At 39.1% G+C, this 21,371-nt stretch overlaps 1 protein-coding gene across 2 annotated transcripts in view; it reads right to left on the reverse strand.

Moving 5' to 3' along the window:
* ZDHHC17 (zinc finger DHHC-type palmitoyltransferase 17) overlaps window positions 1-21,371 on the reverse strand; it is a 71,904-nt gene that overhangs the window by 5,400 nt on the left and 45,133 nt on the right. Inside the window, exons 8-15 of one of the 2 annotated variants that reach the window (XM_048499636.1) lie at window positions 17,247-17,372; window positions 16,797-16,939; window positions 14,265-14,365; window positions 8,837-8,961; window positions 7,631-7,693; window positions 6,465-6,558; window positions 1,551-1,634; window positions 1,089-1,246 (exon numbers count right to left, since the gene is read on the reverse strand). In XM_048499636.1, coding sequence (XP_048355593.1) covers window positions 1,089-1,246; window positions 1,551-1,634; window positions 6,465-6,558; window positions 7,631-7,693; window positions 8,837-8,961; window positions 14,265-14,365; window positions 16,797-16,939; window positions 17,247-17,372 — 894 coding nt within the window. Of the gene's footprint in view, window positions 1-1,088; window positions 1,247-1,550; window positions 1,635-6,464; window positions 6,559-7,627; window positions 7,694-8,836; window positions 8,962-14,264; window positions 14,366-16,796; window positions 16,940-17,246; window positions 17,373-21,371 lie in introns of both variants that reach the window. The other variant, XM_048499635.1, reaches the window with a different exon arrangement.

The following is a 21,371-nucleotide window of genomic DNA, read 5'->3' on the forward strand; positions in this document are numbered from 1 at the left end:
AAGCCTATGTGAACCTTGGAAATGTGGGTGGGGGGAGCAGGGAGAGCTTCAACTGAATGCTAGACCTGGCACTCCCCACTGCCATTTTCCAAGTCCACATAGACCTGGGAAACTATGGTGGGAAGGGCTTCATCTGAATGCTGGACTCCAGACCAGCATTCAGTTAAAGCTCTCCTCTTCCTGCCACCATTCCCCAAGTCTACATGGACCCGGGAAATGGCAGTGGGGAGAGCTTTAACTGGAGTCCAGCATTCAGTTGAAGCTCTTGCCCCTCCTCCACATGTTAGGCTGACTGAGTGGTAATTGTTTGGGTCCTCTTCTTTCCCATTTTTGAAGACTGCGACTAACTTAGCCCTCCTCCAGTCTGCTGGGACTTCTCCTGTTCTCCTGCTGGGACTTCTCTTCCAGGAATTCTCGAAGATTATTGCACTGGTTCTGAGACTACTTCTGCCAGTTCTTTTAATACCCTGGGATTTTGTTACACTGAAAGAAAATTAAAAATCTGACACTGACAGCCCTCAAGATTAAAAGCAAAAGGAACACCTGAAACAAGATGAATGAAGTGGCATGAATAGCAAATTCAGATCAAATTCAGATCAAATTCAGAAGTAAATTCTCACAGGTTCAGATTATTATGGGACAAGAGTGTAACTCACAGGAGTAAAGAGTGAGTTATGTTTTATAAATGCAACTGGAACGGTTGCTTTAATATTTTCTTGGTTCACAGTATTTTCTACTATCTCTTGTGTTTGTCTCTGATCATCGTTCATGATAACAGCTGATTGAAAATGCCTCTGAAAACTACACATTTTTTGTATCATATAACAATCAAATTCCATCATGCTGGCTCTAAACCTATACTGCTTTAAGCCTAATGCTTGGTTTCAGAGGAAAAAAATAGCCCATTAAAAAGTAGTCAAGGCATGAAGTTTATGCACGTGGTCCTGTATATGTACTTCCAATCTGTAGCAAAAAGACCCCATGTGAGCGCACATACCAAGTATAAGACATCTTTCCAGCCCAAGTGCTTCCAAATCCTTCATATTTGTTTGTTATTCACACTGTTCATATTTAGTGCATTCTCCTACCTGATACATCTGACACATTAGTAGCACAGCCACCCACATGAAGTGAAACACACTATTCAAGAACATCCAGAACATCCAAGGTGAACAGGTGGCAATCTGGGTAATATATGTCCAAAATCCATCTACTGTGTAACTAGTCTGACAGTGGATTCCCCAGTCTGGAGTAAAAGAAAATATGTCAGAATTAGAAGATGTCTTCTGAGCTCCTTAACTCTCTTCTCTGTCCCAAACTCTGCAACTTCCAGGATTTAGATAGTACAACTTCTCAGTATGTCTGCATCATTCTTCTATCCAAGAGTTCAGAGAAGCTAATGTTTCAAAACAAGTGTTCTTTGCTATTTAAAAGAATCTATCAGGCAATCATGGATACAGTTCAACATTAAAAAGCAAGGACATTTTGATTGCAGATACACCAGGAATTAAACCAAGCACTTAGAACAATTTTCAGGATATCATACTCACAAGAGATGCATCCGTATATCATCCAGCAAATCATGAAGAGTAAAAAGAATAGATAGCCCATGAAATAACGATGGTTGCCTGCTCCTGAGGACAAGAGAATTAAAATAAATGCGTTATTTTTAAAGATTCAGGTCATGAGATACCAGAACAACATTTTAAATAGCCTCGTAAGATGTAATCTTCTCTTTCCTGCTATAAGACTAGAACAATCTACTTTCAATGGACCAAGAAGAATTCATTGCATGGTTTACAAATAAACCAAACACCTCTTCAAGGAAAGAGTTAACAAAGTATTCAGGAAGAGAAGCAGATGTCTGCATAAATCAGCATAAATATACAATGTAAGCCAGACCCTTTGGCCCAGCAGTCTTTTTCCTCCAAAATGAAATTAGTTTCCTTTACATATGAAATGTGATGTTAATATCACCCCTGAGATGACAATACAATGTGAAGGATCCAGATGGATGTGCTTCAAATGCCAAACTCAAAAATCAACTCCAAAGTTTTTCATTTGTCACATTTGTTTCAAGGACAAACTGACAATCATATAAAGAACATTTTCCCATAATAACTCAATGCAAATTTTTCATTAGGCCTAAGATATTACAAACAGTTAAATTAGGATGTGCAAAAACCCTGTGGGAAATATTTCCTCAAATGTTTCAACATATAGCCCTGAATTTATTTTAAAATGAGATTTATGTTAAAATTGTCACTATTTAGGGCAACATCCAAAGTGCCGCACAACAAATTAAGAACCGTGAAGGGTTATTCTCCATTGAGCGACAGGACATCTGGGTGATTCTTTATCCATCAATCAGGGAGGCAGGAACATTTTGATTGATTTGCAGCTCCTTGGTCACTGGTCACCACCCCTTTGCTGTCCAGTTCGGGGTCTCCGCCTCACAGCATTTCCATATATCTCTAGAGTAACTCAACTCCCTTCCTGAGTAAGGAACTTAGAAGTGAGTATCAAGAGACCAACAGAGTAAACAGATTGAAATAACATTGGTCTTACACATGAAGGGGTCTTCTCCATTAAGCAACTGAGGACATCTGGGTTTTGCTGGTCCGCCAATCAGGGAGGCAGGAAGTTCTGAAGTTTTTTTGGAGCTTCCCCTCTATGTCATGGACCCGCTCTCAGCTTGCCAGTTCTCGTTACTCTGATCAGCAGTGCACATCAGCTTCAGTCTGGATAAAAACTCTTGAAATACAAAAACACCTGAGCTCTATATATGGCTAGCATTTCTTCCTTCATGGTGGCTTTTTCCTGCTGGTAGGCCCCCCTTAACTCCTTCAAGGAGAGCTTACCAATGTCAGACTCCTGAGATGCCTCCTGGTCGTTTTGGGCAGTTTTGGAAGTGGGAGAGTCCTGTCCTGGGACACCAGGGTGCATTGGGCTATGCTGTGGTGAGCCGTGAGAATCAGCATTGCTGGTGGCCATTTTGTGCACCTTTTCTGTTTGGCACGAACAGCCGTCCTGAAGGGGATCATCCTTATGGCTATGACTGGGGGGGGTGTGTGTGTGTGAAGGAGAGCAGTCTTCTTGCCCTGAATCGCCTCCGCACGGTCTGCTGGAGGCTGTTTCCTGCTGTCCTCCTCAGAGGACAGGCTGACCTCCTTCGTTCTGGGCATGCTGCTTGTCCGCTATGAAAGTGAGAGCAAAACCAAGCAGTCCCTTTTTCAAAGCCAACTGGATACACCTCTCCCTTAAAAGGCAAAGCTAGAGCGGAGGGGAGGGGAGGGAAGGAGGTTAGTAGAGGGGAAACTCCAAAAAAAAGTCAGAACTTCCTGCCTCCCTGATTGGTAGACCAGCAAAACCCAGATGTCCTCTTGCTCAATAGAGAACAGGTTAACAAAATGCGGGTAAACCCAGCATTTGAAAAACAACAATAACATCAAAACCAAGAAGCTAACGTATTTACAGAACTGCTGCCTTGTGTAATGAGAGGAATTAATGACTGACCAGGAGGACAGATGTCCTCTGTTGCTCAATGGAGAATAACCCTTCACAAGTAAGTCAATGGTCGTTCTCCATTGAGCGAGAGGACAACTGGGTGATGTTCCACAGCAGTGATGCTCTCTGTAGGATGGGGTCGTAGTCCTCTCCAATGTTGTGTTCTAGGACTCTGCGACCGTAGGAGGCATCTGCTGCACTGAAGACGTTCAGCCTGTAGTGTTTCATGAAGGTGGAAAGAGAAGACCATGTTGCGGCCTTGCAGATTTCTTCCACTGAAGAGTTATTATTAAAGGCTGCACTGATAGACATGTTGCGCACCGAATGGGCTGTGACCCGTCGGAAGAGTGAGACCTTGTGCCTTGTAGGCTTTCACTATGCACTCCCTAAGGCATTTGCTTATGATTTGGGGAGAGAGTTTGGACCCTTTATTGTGTTTGGCTACAGAGAAGAAGAGCGCCTCGGATCTCCTGATCTGGTGTGTCCAGATGAGAAAGGCCTTAAGGGTCCTCCTAACATCCAGCTTATGCAAATAAACTTCCTTGGGATGTTTAGGATTCGGACAAAAGGTAGGTAAGTATAGCTCTTGTCTGTTGAATCAAGAATTCACCTTGGGGATGAAGCTTGGGTCAGTGCAAAGTACCACTTTATCCTTATGGAAGATGCATAAGGATGGCTTGGCTGAGAGGGCAGCTAGCTCTGAAACCCTTCTAGCCAATGTAACTGCTACCAGGAAGATGGTCTTCATTCGCAAATGTTTCAGAGAGATGCTTGCTAGAGGTTCGAATGGTGGCTTTGTGAGGGCATGAAGCACAGTGTGTAGTTTCCAAGTGGGAAAATGGTGCCTCACTGCTCTGTCCTTAAGCATAGCTCCTTGGAGGAATCTCCTGACGTGGGGATAAGAACTCAGTTTAAGTCCCTCCAGGGATTGAACAACGGAGGCAATAGCTGCTCCTTGTCGCCTAAGGGTGGATGTCTTAAGGTCTGAGGTGAGGCCATCTTGCTGAAAATGGAGGATCTTGCTGACAGTGGGTCAAGTAGGGAGTACCTTCTTTCTCCGACACCATCTCACAAATGCTTTCCAGGTGGTATTGTAGATCCGTCTGGTTGAAGACATCTGGGAGGCTAGGATGGTGTCCGTGACCTCAGTGCTGTATTCCCTGGACCTCGGCGCTCTCTGCTCAATCTCGGTCAAATTCAAATGATCAGGATGAAGTACTGGGCCTTGGTATAGGAGGTCTTTGCGCTGGGAGAGATGGAAAGGCTTGTGTACCGAAAGTCTGAGTATGTTTGCAAACCAGGATCATCTGGGTCACCAGGGTGCCACCAGAATGACATCTGCCTTCTCTTCTGTGACCTTGCAAAATACATGTGGAATCAGAGGAATTGGAGGAAAGGCATAGAGGAGGCCTGTAGGCCAAATTGATGATAGGGCATCGGTTGTTTCTGCAAGGGCATGTCTGAACCTTGAGAAAGATCTGGGTACTTCTCTGTTTTGGTGGGAGGTGAACAGGTCCATAAACGGAGTACCCAGGAACTGTTGAATCAGCAGGAAGGCTTCCTTGCTGAGAGACCACTCCCCTGGATGAACTGATTGGCGACTCAACCAGTCTGCTTGGACATTGAGGACTCCCCGGATATGCTTCCAAAGTGCGCCTCCCTGCATTGTGGCAGCCATTTTAGATGTGACCGCAATTTTCGCACCTAAAAACTCATTGCCGGAGTGCGCCTCAGGGCAAGACTCCAGTGCGGGGGAAAGAGAATGGGTTGCCCAGTCTTGGGACGTACCTTCCCTAACTGGCAATCCACTGAGTTCAGCCAGCCTCTTTGGAGGAAAGAAAAACTTTTGGCTTGTGAGACATAGAGGTAAATACACCACCCCCTTTTCTGGCCTTGCCTGAACTGATGCAAGGAGGCAGCAGCCGGTGAGAGATGTTCGATAAAAGGAGTCGTCTTGCTATTCTACTGCCCGAAGGGCTGTAGACCTCTCCTTTAACTAGCAGGCAGCAAGGAAGTAAGAATAGAATAGAAAAAAGCTTAAAGCTAGCAAAAAAGGCAAGACAGCGTTGAGAGTAGTACTGCTCGTCCCTGAGGCAGGAAGAGAACTGAAGAGCAAAGGGGCGACGCCCAGCGACCAAGGAGCTGCAAATCAATCAACATTTTCCTGCCTCCCTGATTGGTGGATGAAGCATCACCTAGATGTCCTCTCGCTCAATGGAGAATATATCATGGTCCCTTCAGCTTTCTTATACTAAGCCATACTAAAGTGAATCTTGTTGCTTTCTGAATTGTCCCTAATATATGACATTTTGTAACGGGGAACAGGAAGCAAGCCAGGAATTCATTCATGTCTCCTGCCCAATTTTATGACACCGTAATTTACCACCTAATATTTAGAACTGTATGAGCAATTGGCCAGTTTAAACAGAATATATTTGCCAAATACTATCAGAACAAAGTTGCGCATTTGAGAAGAACACCTCTCCAAACTCCATGGCCTCCGGGCGTGGGCAGTTATAATAAATTAAACAACAACAACAACAACAACTAGTAATAGTAATAGTAATAGTAATAGTAATAGTAATAATAATAATAATAATAATAATAATAATAATAATAATAATAATAATAATAATGTCTTACATTGAACATGCTTCTAAGTCAGAACTGACTAACAGCAGCTCTCCAGAGACTCACACAGAGATATTTCACATCACCTAGTACCTAACCCTTTTAACTGGAGATGCTGGGGATAGAACCTGAAACCTCACACATACAAAACAGATGCTCTATCACTGAGATATAATTCCACTACCCCACACTGATCTGAAAACCAAGGAACAATGTTATGATTAGAAACAAACCAACAGAAAATTCATAATGCAAATCTGCTGCAGGAAATATTTCAGATTGAAAGACTAACACATTGGATATTTGCATGGTTAATCTGTACCTACCTACACAGTTACCAACCCATGGGCAGTGGTGATCAAACTTGGCTATACAGCGATTGCAAACGCCACAGTGCTTGGATCTCACTGGTTTCCGTATCTGTTTGATACAAATGAAATAAGCTTTATGGGTGAAAAATTGAACAAAGTTTTTCTGTTACTTCTATTCCTTTTCTGTATTACAATGCCATCAAGAATCTTCAAATGTGATGGGTCATATAAAATTTCTAAACACTGGGTCTTCACATTCCATCCCCTCTGTGCAGCAGCTAGCAAAACATTATTCACCTCTTCAGCTTCCCTTTAAAAAGGAAAACCAACGCAGCAAATAAAAAAACCAGACTAGTCTCTGCAAAGGATTCTTCTACAAAAAGCCTGAGTAGCATGTAAGTTGTGCATTGCTGTATCTCTCTGCATGACCAGAGAACCTGGCTTTTGCAGAGTGTTATGTGTATATGGGCTCTGGGCAGAACTTTATGACAGTACATCAGTGTTAGGATCTGCAGGCAAAGTTCTGACTATTACCTTCCATATGTTAACTTTCCCTATTTTGGTCAATTTAACTGGATTTGTTTTACTTATTGTGTATACACATACTCCGAGAAAACAGCATACAGCAGAGACATTATGCTTGCAGATGGCAACCGTACAGATGATCACAGGGTCTCAGAGTCAAACTAGAGATGAGGCAGAAAATTCAGATTATGATACTTGTACGTTAAAAAAAACCTCAAAACAAGTAGGATCTCTACAAGGCCCAGGTGAAGGAGATGTTGAACTCTTTCCTGCCAGTCCTTGTCCATTTTGAATCTCAGACTCTGAGCTCTTCAGGGTAAACAAGGCCAAATGCTTCAGCTACCACCAGTGAAATAATTTCAACTGGAAAGGAGAGCAATTTATCAACCCTGCAAGGTTCTAACTGAAATAGGGACCAATGTTAATTTTAATTTCCTGCCTCTTTCTGAATGCCATTCTCCAGAGCACCAGAAGACACTGCTTTTCTTTATCTTCAGCACAGCAAAAGAGACCACTGGTTTTGTACTCTGTGTTAGCAGACTCATATAAGGTATGAATACCTGGTCTTCTTTTCCCAAAACATACACATGTTGTGAAAATGAAACAGGACATGAAAATTTATAATTACATGTAAGCTAAAAAAAAAAGCATACTACCAAACAGGTACTGCAGAATATGCTGAGATCCAGACTTCCTGTCTCTGCAAGTTCTACAATTGTCTGCAGAAAAACAAAAACAAAAGTATTTAACCCTTTCAGAGCCAACTGCATTCAGGTCATCCCCATAAGACCATAAGTAAAACCTTCTGCCTGAACCACTGCAATGTATTGTCTATAACTGCCCACACAACTAAGAAACTGTAGGTGGCACAGAATTTAGGGACCCCCAGGTTAGTTCTGGTGGGCCACACAGATAGTAGAAAAGATCTATGGGATGCAACCTACCAGGTGGCCCTTTCCTGTGGCAGTTTGAGTCGTTTGATAGAAGGCTTCTTAGGATAGGAAAAAGCATCATTACAGCCGTAGGCCCTTGAGATCCACTCCAACATTAAACCTTTTATGGCATTCTATCTTTTTCACTCTGAATGGCCCTGGGTCCTGCAGATCTGAAACGTACTGCTCATAAAATATCCACTGAGGTCTGCTGTGGGAGGCCCCAGTGTGATCTCTTCTCTTTGTAGAAGCTAGTTCATTGGCATATGAAAACACAGATTCTTGATACTGGTGCTGAATTTTTGGAATACTCCGGATACAGAGGTCCAACTAACTTCATTTTTTTACTCTGTTGCTTTGTACAAGCTAGACTTTTGTCTTATGTAAGTTTTATTTATTCCACACAGGAAAAGTGGATTCAATCTCTCAAAAATATCAGCTTTCCCAACCAGAATTAAATCTGCCTTGTCTCAATTCAGCTTCAGCATGATCTGCCTTAGATACCTGACCGCAGCCTCAAAGCACCAGTTAAGAATCAAGATGGATGGATCTGGAGGGTTGGGTAATAAGATTTACAGCTAGGTGTCATCTGCACATTTGTTGACTACTAAACCCAAAGTTCATTCAGCAGCCTCATGTATAGCACTTTTCAAATTCCACCTAGTTGGATTCAGTACAACTAATGACAGATCAGACAGAAAAGACTAAAAGCATTGTTTCACACTGTTTTAACTGGTTATTTTATTGTACAATGACTTAAATATGTAGATTATAATTGCTTTATAAATAAATTGCTTTATAAATAAATATAATTGCTTTATAAATAAATAAATAAATTGCTTTATAAATAAATATAATTGCTTTATAAACAAAAAAAACCCTTATACATCCCAAACAATTAAGTATTAAGACACCATAGGTTATCTTTACCTTTTTCTTTTGTTCTTCTGTGGCTTTAATTATTCCTGGGTCTGATTTCCAGGATTTTCCAAAATTATAGAAAAGTGCAACACTATTGGCAAGGAATGGAAGGTGGATGAACAGGAAATTTAGATGTATTTAACATTAAGGAGTTTAAATTATGAAAACATTTTCAAATATTACTTTCCTGTTCTTAATGATGCACTAAAACAAGGGTAAGTATACCTTTCTATTGTAATTGATACATTTCGCAGAGACATTAGATGTTAAAAGACAGAATTATACAAAAACATCAATGGCTAAGTTGCCCATGTATTTTATCTTCGCCTAATTTGTTTTCAAAGAACTAAATTTAAATACAATATCTTAACAGATATGTTCTAATGGTCAACTTTTTTTTCACTGTTTATGTCTAACAATGGATTGAAACTCCAATGGAGTCCAGTGGAGTCACAAGAGAATAATTTTAGCCATATAAGGGAATGTAAAGAGAATGATATCATTCAGCAAAAGAACCTCTTGAAAAAAAATTAAGGCTTATTTAAGGTTTTTAAATTAAGGTTTCCAAATGATAACTGAAAAAAGGAAGTATCTTTAGATAGGAAAGAATGTGTAGGAATAAAATATGCTCAGTTTCCAACATAAATTGTTGAAAAGGTTTGGCTCACATAGACACAGGACAAAAAAAGTTTGATACTTTACAGGATCAATATTTAAAAAAACTGAAGAATGTCAGTTGACATCACAGCTTGTGCTGTAACTGATACAGTGTGTCGCCCCTCAAATGATAAATCTTTAAAATATAAAAAGAATGAACAGTATATTTTGTATACAATAAAATTTCTATCTTTCCCTATGAAATTAGTTTTCAAAGTATACTTCTCTACAAGATTGACAAGAACTGTATCGAGGAAAATACAAGTTAAAAACTGGTACTCAGATCAGATTTGTTACAAAACACTTGCAAGTTTATTCATTATGTTTAACATGCAGACCAAAAACAATTTTAATGGATTGTATATTTTGCTCTTTACTTTTTAAAATTACGTTTCATACAAATAGCTGAGCCAAAAGGAGCTTTTCTCTCCCTTATTTCATCATCCACTACCATCCTTCTCACACTCATTCCTCTTCCAGCAATGAGATTCATATATGAAAGTAGTTTCACGTGCATTTCACCAGCTGGATCAACTATAGTAGACCTAAATCTTAGGTGCATATTGGAAATGTACATCCGTGAACCTGACTCACTACACAACTCTTTAAATGTGAAGGCCATTTCTCTTATAATTTAAATGGACCATAAAAGGAGAATTCTCTGCCCCTGCAGCTGAAATGATTGAGGTATTGAAAAGATGAGGCCGAGCTACTGGCTTTAGGCCACTTTATCATCTTCTCCATAGCCATGTATGGGTGTGAATCTGGATTACAAAGAAAGCTGACAGAAGAAGAATAGACACGTTCAAGTTGTGGTGTTGGCGAAAGCAACTCTGCATACCATGGGCAGCTAGGGTAACAAACACAGAAGTCCTGAGCTGCATAAAACCAGACACATCACTAGAAGGGAAAATAACCAGGCTCAGACTTACATACTTTAGTCATGTGATGTGATCAAATTCGCTAGAAAAATCTATGATGCTCAAACTTGTTAGTGGCGGGAGAAGACATATTCCTTTCCCCTTCCCCCAGAGAGGGGGGGGGGGGAGAGGGAGATACACACACACACAACACCAAACGGTGATTTGGTGGTACCACCCTAGATGGATGTGGGCTCATGAGATTATATAAAACCATTTAAGACTTTTATAGGGAGCTTTAATATATTTTAGTAAGCATCCACTAATCCCCATTCACATTCTAAGTATGATTTCTATGTTTGGATTTATCCATTGGCTTTAATTTATATATTTTTAATCTTATTATCCAAAGGATTGATATACAATCTTTCTGGCTGGAGTAAGATGTTTTTCTGATGCTGTTAATAGGATCTTATATGTATGTAAGAGTTTCAATTCTGAGGAAGAACTATTTTGGTCAAAATGTGTTAGGTCCTTGTGTTAGTGCTATTTGTAATCATTTATGTGATGTATATGACTGGGGGTTTTTTCATTTAGTTTTTAATGACTACAGATTATTTTGTACAACAAATGTTAATTATATACTGTTCCTTTTTTTTCCTGTCTCCAAACCTTGTTGGTTCCTGTGTTGTTTGACAGGTTGCCCTCCCCCGTTTTTATGGTATGCTTTGATTAAAGGACTTTACCAGAGGACTAGAGAACAGCAAACATTAACTGCTTTGATTTTTTTAAAAAGGACCCACAGGTGATGGGAAAGGTAGCAGGAGACTACCGATCAGTTAGGCCAGATTAATCTAATAGACGAAGTACATTAAGAAAATTGTTATTAAAATGAACAATTACAGAAACATCTATCTTACTGAAGAAAAATTAACATGGTTTCTGCAAAGGAAAATACTTCTACCTCTGTTGAAGTCTTTAAGTGTGTTAAGCGTTTAGATACAGGTGATCCAATACACAAAATACATCTGGAATTCAATAAGCTTGTAACAAAATCCCTTACCAAAGGTAAACTTAAATAAATCCTGGGACCAAATGAACATTTTGCTACACAGAATGCAAGCATTATGCACACTGCCTACTTCAGCTCTAGGACAAATTCAAATTCATTTCTAGTGCAATTACAGATTTCAGTGAGAAAAAAAGATACAGCATATGCAGCTCATTTTTACCATTTCATATGTTAGTCCTCATTCAGAATACATCCAGGTACAAAAATAGTGAGATGTGTCTCAGGATCTGAGCCAGAATTGAAAGAATGGATGCATGAACATAGAAAAGGACTATAAAACTGGAGCTGACTGCCATCCCCCCCCCCAATGATTCCTACTGCCACCTTACAAGCAGATTAAGTGCAACGCAGTTTGCTTGTTGTCTTCTCTTGATTTCAGTGCTCATCTCATCCAGGTTGTATACATCACTATTCTGATATTTTAACCAAAGCATCCCTTGCAGTTTGCTATTCCACTTCATCCCACAGGAAATATTTATAATTGTTAATTAACAGCCCTATCAAAGCCCTCGGTGGCGGGATGCAACGCCACTATGGCACTACTCCTCCAAGAGGGCTTTCTGGCAATGTGGGGAGCAAAAATGCACACACACACACACACACACACCCTGCCACCACCAGAAAGCCCTCCATAGGGCTTACAGAACATCTGGTGGCTGGGGCAGTGTGCTCCTGGCCCTCAACCCCAGGTGAGACCCCACAGTCCTGCCACAGCCCAGATTTCCAGGATTTGTAGGGCAGGCTGCCAGTGCACCTGTCTTCTCTGCTTGGGCAAGTGCCCTGGGGAGGCCACACTGCTCCCTCAATCCCTTTCAGCCCCCTGCCCTTTGGATGGGGCTGCAAATCACCTAAATTCTTTTCTTTGTACAAGTTATTAATTCTATGCTATTTTCATACAAATCTACAATATGAGAGATAAACTACATGCATAATATTCCCATCAGAGATTGTGCCAGGGGGTTATGTCTGCCTCTTCCCACCTCTGTAAGTTCCACCTTCCCTTCTATTCTATAGAATTTACCATTTGTATACAGCAAGAATTTAGGTGACTTAAATACTGCAAAGATTTAGAAAGAAGGGTTACAGAAAACCATGGTTACAGGATACAATTGAAAAGGGGGGGGGAACTGTGAAGGAGTAGGTGAACGCAGGTGTCCATAAACTAGTTTCTGACCTCCAGACCATGTTCTAGAGATCTTGAGCTTAGTTTCTGCACAATAGAGATTCCAACATTTTTATATTATCTATTGCCAACATTAATACATAACACAGAATGTAGCATTATTGTTTGTTCTCTCAATTGAATGCAAATAGAAATTCATAATTCATAAAAAGCACAAATGGAATGTGTCAAATAAATCCAAATGATTGTTTTCAGCGTAATCAGGCTAAGGATCTGAGTGTTAGCTCCAGATTTTTATGTTCACCGTTCTAGAAGTCTTTTTACTTTTTATCAAAAAACAGTACCAGAAGCAGTTCTATAGCAGCAGCCCCAAGGATGCATTTCATCAGATATCATATTACTCATTCTGTAGAGAATAAAGTCAGCACTGTGCTCTGCTGAAAATAATTTTCTAAAAATGTGAAAAATAGAATCTAAGCACAATTTTCTGCTTCGCTCTATAAAACAGAGCAGATATGTAATTTTTTTCTGTGAAGCTGTGGGCAACTTGACTAGCAGCAGAACAAGTAGGATTATGGCAGCTAATAAAGAAGATTTGCAATATTAACTAGTTAAAATAAATTGATATATATTTAGTATTTTGAAGGAGGCTGTTCTTGGCAACTTCCCTATGGCTCAGGCAATACATACTCCTGTTGTATCTGCTACAGTGTTCTGGCAAGATAAACACTGACAGCAAAAACTTTTTAACAATCAATGTAGCTAATGAGAAAGACAAAAGATCAGTGTCAGCAGGGCAAAACATTCAAACAGACCTACAAGCAGGGGCCTGAGAAAAGGACAAATGTCTCCTGGACCCAGTAAGCAGGAGACTAGGACTAAATCTAACTAGGTTCAGGGGCTGAAGAACTGTGCTGTAATAGGAGAATAAAGAGAAGAGAGACACGATGAACTAATCTTATACCATGATTTACAATCTTAAAAAAAAAAAACCGGCAGCAGGAATTTAAATTCTTTACAAACATGTACTTTTAGGTGAGGTAAAAAAAATGTACCCAGGAATATTATTTTGCCATAAATCAATGAAATCTTCTGTAATTTTGTGCATGACATAATCCAAGCCAAAATGTTCTCACTCCAATCTTATTTTACAACGACCACAACTGTAAGTATGTTACTTGCTTATTTCTCTTCTGTATTCTTATGGATATTAATTATATCAATTTTTATCCAATTATATCCATTTTAGAATATTTCTATCCCACGCTTCCACATTTTGGAGCAGATCACAATCAAGAGATTAAAACCTTTTTCATGGATTAACACTCTGTCCACTCCTGAGACCCTTTCAGTTTCTAGAGACTGCCTTGCCTAGGGTCTGTGCATGTGCCTCCTCACTGAATCCTTTTCTTTTACTCTCCTTAATCATATCCTTTTTGGAAACCTTTATGAAAACATGATGTTGCCTTACACTGATTTAGACAGTACGGTCTATCATCCAGAACATCAGAATAAAAGTTTGTCACATCATTTATCTCCTAGAGATGCTAGGAACTGAGACGGAGATCTTCTGCATGCAAAAAACTGATACTCTTCTGCTGAGCCATGACCCCTCCTCCTCCTTCAAATCTTAACCTATGCATTTTAAAGTCAACCTTAATATATATGTACCAGTAAAATGAAATGACTTAAATGGCAAACAGTTGAACATAATATAAAGGATATCATTCCAAAACCAGAAAAACCAGGTCACATACATCCAGAATTTTGTTGCTAGGTAGATTCCAAGAGGCAGAGCACTATGCATGGAGTGATCAAAGAATGATCTGTGGAACAACAAAGAAACAATGCCATAGAATAAGATGTAGATTTTCTTCAAACCTGCCATCCTGGATCATTCATTAAAGTTTCTGGCTGTGTAGTTTCAAAAACCTACATAGCCGAAACACATTACTGGCAAGTCAACCCATCTTGCCGCAAAAAAATTGTAGTGTTTTGAATGACTTTATACGCTGGAAAGAGGAATCGATAAGATAAGAAGAAGAGTTTGGAATTTCACCTCTCCCCCCTTTCTTTCCTGTAAGGAGACTCAAAGGGACTTACAAATTCCTATCCCTTCCTCTCCCCACACCTCTCCTTGTGAAAAGGGGGGGGGCTGAAAGAGTTCCGAAGAACTGTGACTAGCCCAAGGTCACACAACAGGAATGAAAGAGTCTGGAAGCAAATCTGGTTCACCAGATAAGACTCCACCAACTCTCCAGATTAGAGTCTACAGGCTCTTAACCACTACACCATGCTGGCTCTGGTTTTCACAAGACAGTATTTCCTTTTTGTAGAAAACCTTATGTAAGAATATACATATGGAGTGACTGATTTTCAAAATTCTGTGATCAAAAGATAATGATTTCAGAAAGTCACTGAAAAATGATTAGCCATTAACTTTTAAAAAACATATAAATGGAGACCTTGAAAGGAGACCTTTTTAAAAAAAAAGTCCCCAGAGAAAAGGAAAAACAAAAAATTCAAACAATGTTTCAGGCTAGCCATGCAAACTTCCTTATCCTTTAATGCTTACAGTTGGCTTGTATTACATGTTTCTATAAATCAGTGTATTACAAATTTCTACAGTCACAAACTAACGTTTTCCTAAAGCCACATTTTGACAGCAGTTAAACATCAGTCTAAGCTGTAAATGGTCAAGAAGAGTTTGAAGTGAAAGCTCAATCCAGAACATGAGTTACAGTAATGTACATCTCTAACATTAGTCAAGAAATTCTAATGTTTAAAATATCATTCCAAAACTTGAAAAAACTTACTTGACATGAACTCTATTTCTTCAACTGAAAAGGAACAAAATTAACTCCCTAGAACCTTTCCTATTGCAATAATTACCTTGTCCTGAATAATTTTTAATATTAATATATTTAATATTGTATGCATTGACTCTTGTGTTTTTTGACTAGTCACAAACTACAAATCTCTCTAAGATGCTTCTTAATAGGTTGCTGAATTACAGAAATACGAGAACATTTTTATTTCCAAAGAGGCTGTGCTGATCATTTTATAAAGATTTAGTTCTAAAACTGAGAGATATCAGAATTGTAGCTATATTTCAATTATCAAGAATCTAAGTACAGAATAACTCATCAACTGGTAATTATATAACATTACAATTTATTCTTATATTGAATACAAGGTGAGTGTTACAACCATCTAGCACAGAATGAGTTGGATCCTTGACTATGCATTGCCAGCATAAGGAACTGACAGAAGCTGTTCTTGTCCCTTCCCCTTCCTACATTAACTAGAGAGCCAACAGAAAACTGAAGACATATCCTGGCGAGTCCTTAGTTTGTGGAGAATTAAGTGACTGCAACAACTTGAAGGCACTAAAGTTAATGGCCTGTGTGAACCTTGTATCAACTGTAAAAAGATACTGAAACAACTTGTAAAACAGTAACCTCGCGGAGACTAGCTTCTTGTATGTAATTTCAATTTTATCCTTTGCCAGAAAAAAACTTCCTGATTTATTTCTTGGGTAAACATTACAGACTCTGTTTCCAGTTTGTTTTTTTCTGACAGGAAGGAAAATATTATTTTGGTGTCCCCACAGAGCAGCTAATCTGCCTGTCTGTGAAGTGCCCTGGTTGAACAACTAAAGACCATCCTTACCGTTTAATTTTAGTGTATACACAAAGTTTAAATTACTACATTCACACTACGGCATTGCAATCTGGTAAATAAAAGGGCAGCTCAGTCAAAGCCTAATTGACTGCTAGAATTTTGGAGGGAAAAATCTCCCAGGAGCACAAGTCAGTGGGAAAGGCTTAAGGGCATCAAGAACCTTCCCCCTAGTCATACTCTGCTAGCATATAAAACAGAGCGGTCATTTTGCCCAATTCCCCCTCCTTACTGAACCTGTTTCACTTATCCATGCGGTTCCCCCAACCCTGGGCAGAGATTTCCCATCACTCAAAGGGGTCTGCAAGGGGAACATGATTTCCATTAACAGCACATAGAATTCAATTCTATGAGTTCTACTGCACAGCTAAAGAGCAGAATGTAAGGATGTTAAAACATTTCCCATTTTTCTCAAATACACCTACACTTTTAAGTTTCTATTTTTATTTAATAATACATTTAATGAAAGACTAAAATGGGATAAAACAATGGATTCCTTTTAAGAATGATATCTTTATTTATGGGATAACCACATTTTCTTTGCCTTACAGAAGAATCTCTTCGTTTAGTACTTACTTGGAAAGAAACTGAACCATAGCCCAAACAGCACCATACATCAGTCCTTTAATGAGCCAGGAATCAATGTCAAGGTCTGCTATAAACCCAACCAGCCAAATAACTAGGAAAGGTGTTCCCAGCATCACCTTCTGTCGGAACTCCTACATAAAAAAATGGACATTTTAATAAGCAGTTCAGATATTTTATAACTATTTTAAAAGTAAATTGCTATGGAATTTGAACATAGGGAAACTTCATAGAGGGTGTAAAATTAATTTTAATCTTGCATGCTTGTGAATGACCCACCTTCTGATTCTGCAATGAGAGTTTGGGGAAGTGGGCAAGGGAGAATGCATAATATGAAGCCCTGACATAATTGCAGGAGGAAACCAAGATTTGAACAGGGCTAGAGTTTATATGAAATTGCAAAGACATTAAAGGATTCACCATTTAAAGACCTCTCCTTACCTTATCAGCTCTCAGCTTTCGGAGGAACGAAGGATTGTCATATCCCTTAGCCTGCCTTGCTTCCTGCAGGTGGTTTATCATCCAAACATTTTTTCTTTGTTTTGCTAAATCAAGTGGTGATTCCCCCTGAGAAGAATATGAAAGATGGATTTTTTTCCTTTGTGTAAAGTCAACACAAAAAGTTTTTTTTAAAAAAGCATAATTAAAGTAAACATACATGGTGTCAAACAGAATTAGTTTTTTTTCATTATTTTCTCATTATAATCAGTTTTATCAGATGAGTGATGAGCAGTCTTCCGGAAAAATCTTCTCGCCTCGCATAAATTCTTTAGTTTCCCTTGGAAAATATATGTAATAACAGTTGGGAGTATAAAAACTCCACATGCTTAGCTCACTAGTCAGGAATGAGAACTCCCCTCTCAAATATTAACAAGCAGCAGTTATTATCATTCCATGGAATTTCTCCAGGAGACATGGTTACTGTACAGACACCCGCAGCAGCACAGATCTTCAACCTATACAAGTGGCTGATTTGCAGTGCTGCAGTATGAGACAAGCAAGCATGTTCTAAAGCCCTACCCTATCTCATGTTCGTATTGTATGTGGACGTGCCTATGCTCTATTAGGAAGATAGATATACTATGATTCTACATTTTATCAATAGATGAATTAGACAGGACCTACATTTTACAATTCTACATAGGAATCTCCAACACATAAACATTAAATCTAAAGTACAACCATTAGTTAAGATAGACCAGTTCAACCCCAAGCCTCTGCCATGTATACATATTGAACATCTGAATAGGACATCTGTATCTGAAAGACACATAAAAAGCCAAATGAAATGTCATCAGCAAGCAATGAATGTGTTCTATAATTTAACAGTACTTAATACCCAAGTCACTAAACTCATACTAAAGAAATTAACATGAACAGATAGTGAACTGATTGCTGGTATCCAAGTGTGAACTTGTATTTAGCCCTGTGTTCAGACAAAGCTTTACTAGCTAATTGGAAACATTCCCTTTTCCGAGTCAAAGGAGGAACAAAAAGAAATCTGATGACCACCTAAACCTATGCACCACTGAGTCTGGAAACGATTAAACCTATTTGCACTTTCCTCTGTATGAGATATAGTGTCTAATGATACGTGCCTATTTCATCTGCAGATCTTTACCACTTTACACAAAATGTTTAAAAGAACAAATCTACATGGGGTTATATTTCTAACTGCATAGTCTCAGACCAAAGTAATTCACTCATCATACCTTGCTGAAATCCATTTGTGGTCTAAAACAGAGCTTAAAATGTGGGGTGAAAACAATGTACCTTAAACTTAATCCATCACAGAGATTTCAGGTGACAGAAATTTACAACTCTTTTACACCACAAGCAAGAACGAGTGTAATTATGTTCTTGTAGTGCAGAGGAGGCAAAAGATAACCAACTGAAGGTACCTCCAGCTCCAGTTTTGCACTCCTCCTTTCTTCTACTGAAGGTAATTCCCCTCCTAAACAAAGCATTCATGGAGGCTTGAAAAATGGCTGAATCCTGCATCGTTTGGCCCACGCCTAAAAAAAAAATGAGACAGGTACCAGGAACTGAAAAATAACCCAGAAAAGTCAAATAGCCTTCAAGATAGGAGGATACATTGCAAGGATTACACATATGAATCCCAGCATCAATGGTGACTGTGGCTTTGAAATCTCAGCAACTAAGTTCCTTTTAGAGAATTAAATATCAGTGGAAACTAGAAAATAGTGGTTGCTGGTTCTTAGAGGGAATGTCCATCAACTTCAAGGGGTTGATGGCAATCACAAGATGCTGTTTCTCCTTGAGCATTCTAAGGCTCAAGTCTTCTGACCACCAAAGAATCCAATGAACTGGACTTGCCACAGCATAAAACCGGCAAGATTTGAGTTCAGAAACTGCTCATACCTCTAGTAGTTGTTGCAGGGGAAGGGGGGGTTTCCTAATTTGGAAACAAAGTCACTATTTATGTGGACAATCACTTATTTTGCAGAAACAATGCCTGGTACCCTGTTTCCCCGAAAATAAGACATCCCCTGAAAATAAGACGTAGTAGGGGTTTTGCTGAAGTGCTAAATATAAAGCATCCCCCCAAAGTAAGACGTAGCAAAGTTTTTGTTTGGAAGCATGCCCTTCGAACAGAACACCAGAGCATGCAGCTGTGGAGCGGAAAAATAAGACATTCCCTGAAAATAAGACATAGCGCATCTTTGGGAGCAAAAATTAATATAAGACACTGTCTTATTTTCGGGGAAACACAGTATGCATGGTATTCCCCAAACTTTCTTTCTCTTGTACAATCATGATATCCAGGAGCTCTTCAGATAACATGGCTACATTAACTTTAAAAAATCTAGAAACTATATCGATTATTGACTGACGAATGATGTTTTGTTTAATTTAATGATTTCATGTTAAGCATACAAATACATTTTGACAGCTTTAGAGAAATGAAGGACAGTCTAATATTATGCAGCAATCACAATCTTTTAATGTACTATAATTCAATGTACAATTAGAATTTAACAGATACAGCTTCAAATGCATATGAAATTAATAATCAAGATAAAACCAAATGCTATAAAGTTAATTTTATACATTATACTGAAAAGGTTCACTAGAGCAGGAGAAGACATCATTTTCAGGGGGAAAAAATTCTGATTGAGATGAAACATAATATTATATTTCTATTTTTCTCTCTTTTCTTGGTAACATAGGTGATAATGCAAGAGTCATTATGATCATGAAAATAATTCCTAATTTCATAGGAAATTACTCTCTTGTTCAAGGGAAAAGAAAGGGAAGAGAGTCTTAATTGCTTATAGTTTAGTTGCTTTTTCAGTCTTTTGAGTAAAACTCTGTACTCAAAGAATCCTCAAAATCATATTATCAAAGCCTGAGGGGGTGGGGCTTGGTGGGAAGAGTTGTAGTTCATCAGATGTCACATATAAATGGAGAGTTGGCTCCCAATAGCTCAAAGCAAACTGATGGAGCCACCAGAGGTGACTTCAGTTGCCAACAGAAGCCCAGCAACAGTCAGAGGCAACATTGGCCTGCTGGAAAGATGCGTGTGCCTAAAGAAGCTGAAGGGGAGGAGCTTGTCCTCTGGGCAGTACTGGCTAACTGAGAATTTCAGATAATGAAGCACTAGATAACAACGCTTTTATTGTAATGGAAGTACATACTACGTAGCAATTTCTTCAGTTCAGTTACTGTTACATATTTGTTTTTAAAAGTTGGATGTTTTGGGTATAGTGTTCCAATAAGGAAAATCCATGCCCATGTGAGATGATATACAAGCTCTTGAAGTGACAGAACATTTTCAAGTCGAAAGACTTAGGATTTTCATTTGTTACACTGAGAAGAACCAAACAGAGAAGGTTCCAGTAAAAACAGCTGTGCCCTTAGATCTGGAATATCAAGAAAAGTTAAATAATGACTGTAACATAATGCTACATTGTCAGTTCTTTAACAAAAATGTTACTTTACAAAGACAATGAAAGATATATACATGAATATCTTTCAGAAGATATGCCACAGTTCCAGGTAGCTTGCTACCTTCTAGCAGCCCTTGACAAGAATCCTCACTATACAAGTGAACAAAATTATATAACCTGCCTGAGTCCTTGGAACAGGACAAAAGTAATACAGATGCAGTGACTAATATTGTGTATACGGTAAAAGAACCTTACCAGACTCATTGCAAACATGTAATATATCACTGGACAAGGCTCTCAGAAAATATGCACGGGCAATCTTTGGTAAAACTAACTGTATTCAGTCTAACTGTATCCCTGGAAGCTTCAAAGCAAGCATCACACTTCACAGAGATCCTACTACAGACATATAAGCTAAATATTATCAGACTAGAAAACACATTGGAACACTTGAGAACTCATCAAGGACATCCACTGAAACAGATGTGCATCTGGGCCATTTACAGCCCAATCCAGAGCTCTGGGTGGTGGCATGGAGCCACTTTGGTGGCACTCCACTGCCTTCAAGAGGGCTTCTCTGTGGGACAGGGAGGCAATTTTTTTAAAAAGCCTCTCAGCTGCCAAAAAGCCCTCTATTGGGTTCTTATGGGCCTAT

The sequence above is a fragment of the Sphaerodactylus townsendi genome, linkage group LG06 (assembly GCF_021028975.2).
Source record: "Sphaerodactylus townsendi isolate TG3544 linkage group LG06, MPM_Stown_v2.3, whole genome shotgun sequence".
NCBI lineage: Eukaryota > Metazoa > Chordata > Lepidosauria > Squamata > Sphaerodactylidae > Sphaerodactylus > Sphaerodactylus townsendi.